General features: G+C 39.1%; 1 protein-coding gene across 3 annotated transcripts in view; it reads right to left on the bottom strand.

Moving 5' to 3' along the window:
- Window positions 1–532: 532 nt before the first annotated feature.
- LOC130183465 (chloride channel protein 1-like) overlaps window positions 533–7,101 on the bottom strand; it is a 46,082-nt gene continuing 39,513 nt past the window's right edge. For all 3 annotated transcript variants that reach the window (XM_056398897.1, XM_056398895.1, XM_056398896.1), the window contains 2 exons: window positions 4,258–4,344; window positions 533–3,752 (listed from right to left, as the gene is read on the bottom strand). In XM_056398897.1, the coding sequence (XP_056254872.1) occupies window positions 3,213–3,752; window positions 4,258–4,344 (627 nt within the window). In that variant the 3' untranslated portion in view covers window positions 533–3,212. The remainder of the gene's footprint in view (window positions 3,753–4,257; window positions 4,345–7,101) is intronic.

Raw genomic sequence — 7,101 nt, 5'->3', positions numbered from 1 at the left:
CTGTCTCTCTCTACTGCACTATCAATAAAGGCACAAAAAGCCTGAAAAAATATAAATTTTAAAGATGGCTTTGGATGCATCGCTTCAAACAATTAATTTTTTTGTAAATTTAATGGTTACAAAGAAAGTGAATAGAATGTGTTTTGAGGATACAATTTTTTGTATTTTGTAATTCATTGTTATTCTGTGTCAGGACTTGTGTAACTTTGTGATGTCACAACAAAGCAGTCATCGCTTTTAGCCATGCACCAAACCCCGCCCACCTGAACCCACCATCCAACCTCGCAGGATTTGCTTTCTCTGAGTGTTTTCCTGAAATCTGCTATATTTTTATTTGATCACTCAGAAAACCTTCAGCAAATCAGAGGAGAGGCTCAGAGCCTCCTCTCTTCTGATTGGCTCACTGATCTGTTGTTACTAGAGCTCCAGAGAGAAGCCTGAGAGAGGAGATGTAAAACTACATTGAGATGGTTTTTGGTTCTTAAAACAATATATCTTCTTATGGACAATAAAACTTAAAACACCCGAAAACTGAAAAATATGGGACCTTTAATGTTACGTGAGCAGTTCTGACACCACAGAAATAACATTTGTATACCTGAGACTTCAGGTTAGATTCATATCTAAAAATTAAGGTGAAATATAAAATATCTAGAGGAAAATGAAGAAAATGCTTAGTGTAGCAGTATAGTGTTATTGTTATATCTGTGGAAAAATCCTGTGTCTTCTAATGCACAAATCAATATTTCTACCCTACCTTGACTGAGTTCAGTTCTTGGTCCAGGAGGTTGAGCAAAAGAGACATTTTTCTTTCTGTCTGTCTTAAAATGTGCTGCCTTTCCCCTGTCCTGGTCTTCCTCTACAATCAGCCTGACCTGGATAAAGGTCAAATTCACAACACATGAGGGCGAACAATTAAAGCATTTCACTTAATAAAACTTTATTTAACTACACTGTTCACAGTTTTATAAATTTTGAGATAACATTTGACTCTACTAAAAGATAAATAAATAAATACATGAACCACAACCACAGACAGACAAAGGAAATCAGCACTTAGTCCAGTACAGACCCCCCACCCCCCCTTAAGAAAAGACACACATTTTAATTCACACAGACATAGAGAAAAAGCTTTTTGATAAATCCGCAGGTTTAAAGACTTTTAAGGCAGCACCTGAGAAACTGAGTCCAGAAGATGAAGAGGAGATAAGAGTGTAAGAGAAGATGGAGTGATAAAGGAAAAAGAGTGCACCACAAAAAGAACAAGTTCAACAATGTATAAATGCAGTTATTAAGGTAGAAGATTAAACATGAAGACGTACAGTATCATCAGCAGTGACTTTAAGAGGGTTGAACATTTCCAGTCATTAATTTTGTAGATTTTTAAGAAAAAAAAAATAAACAGGACATCCACTATAAGTTAGGTTAGGTAAAAGTTAAGACATTACAGACATTAACACTGAAGAATCCCATTCCAGGATGATAGATGTAACATTCTGGAAAGAAAAGCTTCTCTTGTTGTGTACTTGTTGCATTTCTTTGTGCAACATAAGTGTAAATTATCTAACCTACTCATGAGTGATCTTTGTTGAATCTGGGAGGCATCCTTGTTGTCAGGGAAAATGAAAAGAAAAAAAAAAAAAAACTCCAGGATCTCTGCAGTGGGGTTTGGCTGTCGTCAGCCGCCTTTAGCTCCACCATCTATCAACTTAACCGTGATGAGATGAGCTCTGAGGCTGCATCCACAAGGTCAGCACACAATTTGGAGGTCGTTTTGGGGCTTTGGCCAATCTTCCACAGTGGACTGAGCAGCTCCATTAGTCTACTGCTATCCAGATGGTCTGTTGCCAGTTAAAAAAAAAAGAAAATCAATAACTCCTGCTCTCATCCGATAAAACCCTTTTTTTAAAGACACATAAACGGTCAGGTAATGCAGAAGTACTGTGCGGGGATTCACTGGGTTCACTTTTAGTTTGGGCTGCTCAGGTTTGTGTTACTCTTCAGCACAGCATATAATTTTAATAACAACACGACGTAACATATGTTGTGCTGGAAAACACCATGAGATGGGTCCAATCAATTCAAATCCGAAGAGGAACAATGCAAACTATATTCTTATATTATACGTGTATTCCTCAGTAAAGTTTTTAATTGAGCTCTTTGTGATTTAAGATGAGCAATATATATCCTAAGACTAAAGAGACCTCCGCAGTGGTGTCTGGACTGGAGAATAGTCTGACTGAATGAGTTTGCATTTCTATAGACCAATCACAATCATCTTGGGCGGGGAACTTGTTTTGGGGAAACATTTGCACATGGTGAACATTAAAATGGCTGATTCCCCTCTCCAAACATGCTAATGCACACCTTGGTTAATATACATCTCTGTTTCAGATTGTAAAAATTGTAATGGGAAATTTTATTGGATTCATATTGTCAATTAAAAAAAGGAAAAAAAGAAAATGTTTTTTGAGAAGGAAAGGGTGCTTAGCCATGCTGTTCACTTGCTGCACACTTCTAGTACTGTGTAACTGCAAAGCTGTTTCTCTGTGAACGGTGAAATGTTCTCAATTATTCTAAATTATTATTATTATTATTATTATAAATAAAGCAATACAAAAGAAAAACAGCACTTCCGTGTAATTGCACGATCCAAATCTTCATCAAAACAATTTTCAGCAAGATTTGGTTTTATCAACAACGACCTCGCTCTGCAATAGGTGCCCAATGGCAGGTTTATACCCACAGTCTACATTCAGTGAGGCTTGAGCCACTAACAATGAGATGATTTGTTTCAGGTTTCAGTGGTGAGGCTATTATTGTCTTGAAGCTGTTTGGGCTGCCATTACGACCTGACAAGAAAATAATCCTGGAGTAAACAGTAAATTCTTTGCCAAAGATTAAGAAGAGTTTAACCCATATTGATTGAACCCTTGAGACTGTACGTGTGAAAAACAATGAGAAAGAGAAAATGAGGAGAAAGGGTTGCACGACATGTATCAAAAAAAATGTACACATACAGAGCTCATTAAGGAACGACAGAGAGGTCGGGGCAGACAGAGCGGAGAAAAGGTCTGTGACAGGAGCAGACAGAATCAGTAATGGTGGGATAACGAGGTAAAATGTCCAAAGACCAGAGCAACAAATTAAGAACAGAAGGAAAAACTCACACCATTAAAAAAGTTTTTCATTATAAAAAACACTCGTCTAGTCTAAACCATTGGCTCATCGTCGCTGTCTTCACCCCCATCAAGGAGTTCCTGTAGGGGCCTTAGGGTGGAGAGAGGGATGGAGGGAGAGGGAGGAGAAGGAGGAGCAGTGGAGGAAGAAGGGACAGGGGGAGGAGTGGAGGAGGGAGGGAGGTTAAGGTTGCTGTTGTAACTGCAACTCCTACTGGCTGAGCTGCAGGCCCCCGTACTGCTGGCACCATCATCTCCTGTACTGCTACTGCTGCTGCTGGTGGTGCTGCTGCTCTCCGCCACCTCCCTTGTCAAGCCCTCAATCCACACCTCCGTCTCATTCACATGGGGATGGTGGTGATGGTGGTGGTGGTGATGGTGGTGGTGGTGAAGCGGAGAAGAGGAGGTGGGCAGGGAAGCAGCTGAAGCTGAGGGAGGGGAGGGGGAGGTCGGAGAGGAAGGAGCAGCGGGAGAAGAAGGTGGAGGTTTGTGGTTGCTGATGTCACGAAAGCTGGCCAGAGGAGGACGAAGTCGGACGCCGGAGCGGGTGGAGCCCTCGATGGCTTTCTGGAGCTGGAGGGGAAGGAGGAAGAAGGGTGGAGGAAAAAGTGAAGTGTGAGAAAGGGAAGAAAGAAATGGATAAAAAGCGATGGAGAACAATTTGGTTATCATGAAAATAGAGGGATGAGATGAAGGGATAGATAACACAAGGTAGAAAAGAGAAGGAAACAAGGTTTAGGGATGAAGTAAGTGACACAAGAGGAGGAGGCAGAGACGGGTAAAGACAGAAGGAATAAAGTAAATCAAAGAAACATACACAGGATATTGATTACGTTCCCAAAACACTCACACATAATTCAAAAGCAAATCAGGAGCAAGAAGTGGATATTTTTTCTTTCCTCCAAAGTCAAGACGGACGAGGAAATACCTCTGAAAGTCGAGTATATTAAAAAAGGAAAAAGGCTTTTTTTTGGCCTCAGCTCAATGGGAATGTAATTTTGGGAAAAAATGTATGCTTTTGGTTACAGGTGACCTTCATTAGAGAGGTTGAGATTGGAAAAAAGGAAAAGATTCTTACCTCTTTCAGCGCCACCACCCCCACCAGTTTGCCAATACTGGTCACATAAGCGTGACTTAGCCCCAGCAGGGAGAATAAGGTGTGAGTCTGTGGAGACAGAGTGAAAAAGGTCACACGGCAAATTATGACAAAGTCCTGCCTTTTTTCTTTCTTTTTTTTACCTGCCTTTTTTAAAAAACTTTTTTTCATCTGTCTGCGGCTTCAGACGATTTACAGGCTTAGTGCTTCTCTGTCTAGACGCAGTGTCACACAGACAGAGAGATGAAAGCAAACTAGCTCCAGGTGAACCACAGAGAGAACAAGTCCTTGAGTGTGTTTCCATGCACCAAGTATTCTGTTCAAATTCGGCTGAGGTCACTTTGGATGAGCTCTTTGTATGCACCAGCACACCTCAATCACGAGGCCCCTTTTGCACATGAATAAGCAGAATATTCTGGATATTACCATGAGAATGAAATCACACTGATAAGGAGAAAAATAATAACAATAACGGTGCAAGGTGTTTACACGCTTCAGTATCCTGCAGACATCTGCAAATCCTGGATCACCTTCACATGTGTCAAGAAAAGTGTGCCACAGGGAGGTAAAATAGAAATGGAAAGAATAAATTAAATGAATTTTTTGGGTGTCATTATTGATCACAAGCTGGAAACCATACATAAATTATGTGAAATAAAAATCAATTGTACTTCTTTATAAAGCGAAGGACCTGCTACCTGAGACTGCACTGTCTATTCTGTGCTATTCTCATCACCTGTTGTGTAGAGCTTTGGAGAAGTGCATTTAAAATTCATACAAATCAAATTTTCCTGCTACAGAACAGAGCTATAAGAATTATAAACAGATGTCCTTGTAGACTATCAAACTGCTCAGATATTATCTGAAGCTCACAATAAATGAGACCAAAGAAGGTAAAAAACATAGTTTAAATGAGACAGTTGTTATTATCTTAAAGGGAATTTTTATGTTTAACAAAATCAGAACTAGAACAAATTTGAAAAACAGATGTATTTCTGTTAGAAGGCTGGAATTTTGGAACAAACTTGAATGAATTAATGTGTAAAACAAACATTGTTTAAGAAACTGTAAGCTAATAATTATTCTTTTCAGTTCCTTATTTTTTGTAATTATGGATAGTAATTATATTCATTAACAATAATCTGCCATGTACTTTCTTGATTAGTCATTCATCGCAAAAAATCTGACATTTTATTCAAACAGTGGAAAGCCCAAGTTATTCAGTCCATCATAACAAAGAACGGAGAAAACACCTGTTATATTTTAGTAGCTTAATTATCAAAAACTGTTGCAGATCACTTTTCAGTAAATAAGCTATTTGTGTGTAGCCAAAAGCTACAATGTAAGACTGTAACCTTTCTGACACTTCAACATTTTAGATGAGCAATAACAAATATTTTTTGAGCTCCTGCTGAAAATGCAATATCAGAACTTCCATCTTAAAAATACCACATTTTCATCATCACAGCTGAACAGCTGGATGGCAGCAGTGGACTAGAAGTTAGAGAAGAAGGATGGTTTTTCATTTGGGTAAGTTAATGAGTAAAGACATTTATGATTTAGGTGGAATATACCACATCTAGCAAGTGCAGCTTTTAGTGCTCAATAAACACAAATTACCAGAGCGTTAATCATCGTGCCTCACACTATGAAAATGAAATAAAACATGAACAAGCCTGAACAATTCCCCCTCCCTGACCAACTGCTGTTAAGGTGTCCTTGAGCAAGGCACCTCTCCGTGTTTGTACAAACTTTCTTCATCTACAATCAACAGGGGAGAACTCCCACACATAAACGTTTGGGTTTTGACCTAACAACCCCCTCCGCCCACTGACTACAGTAAATAAGATTCTGTTCTCAGTCAAACAAAATGAAGCCTTGCTGGGTCTGCCTCCATTTAGTCAGACGACACTGTGAGAATAAATCACAGTCTCCACAGAGTGTTTTTCATGTGCCATTACCCCTCTGTCAAGGTTATCCACATCCCCGGCTGAATGAGATGTTACAGAAGTAAACAACTTAAAGAGCCCAATGTGGGAACATCAACAAAAGACCTGACGACAGCTTGAGGTGCTGAACTCCATTTATATACCTCTCTACTTGTATAATACCTGTGACAAAAAAAACATCAACTCTTATCCACGATGAGTTTACACTTTGTATTAAAATCAACTGCAGGCCATCTATCCAAGTAATTTCATGCAATTTATGAAGTAATGAAAAATCAATCTGAATGAAAATGGAAGAAATTGACAATATTTCTCAGTATCTGAGACTATTTTTTTGTTCACTTGAGATATTCACCTTTTTAAATGAAGTAATTTGCAATAAATGGTGATGGGGATTTTTTGGATGAATAAGAATGAATTGGTTCAGCCTCATATAAAGGTGATGTTACTGTGCATGAAACTTGAAAGCAGATGAGCCTGAGTCTTTGGGTATTTGAGCAGTAACTTTATGCTCCTGGGAACTTATTTTTTCACAGGACAGGAGTCCGGCTGATGACAGTGCAACAGGTTTTGATGTGTACAAGTTCTACAAAATCTTCAAAGGTCCCATATAGCATAAAGGTAGATTTCCATGTGTTTTTTGACCATAAAGCAGGTTTAGGTTCTATATTAATACTGTCAAAGTATCAAAGTGCTCAGTCCACAGAGAATTGCACACAGCCTGTATTCAGACACTGATCCTTAAAATGAGCTGTCAGGACTTAACTTTGTGATGTCACACCAAAGCAGTCAACCTTGCAGGATTTGGTTTCTCTGAGTGTTTACCGGAAATCTGCTATATTTTTTAGCCAAATAGAAGAGAGGCTCAGAGCCTCCT

This window comes from Seriola aureovittata, chromosome 16, assembly GCF_021018895.1.
Source record: "Seriola aureovittata isolate HTS-2021-v1 ecotype China chromosome 16, ASM2101889v1, whole genome shotgun sequence".
NCBI classification, from domain to species: Eukaryota; Metazoa; Chordata; class Actinopteri; order Carangiformes; family Carangidae; genus Seriola; species Seriola aureovittata.
The sequence above is the reverse complement of the archived record's forward strand: the minus strand, read 5'-3'. Positions and strand labels throughout refer to the sequence as shown.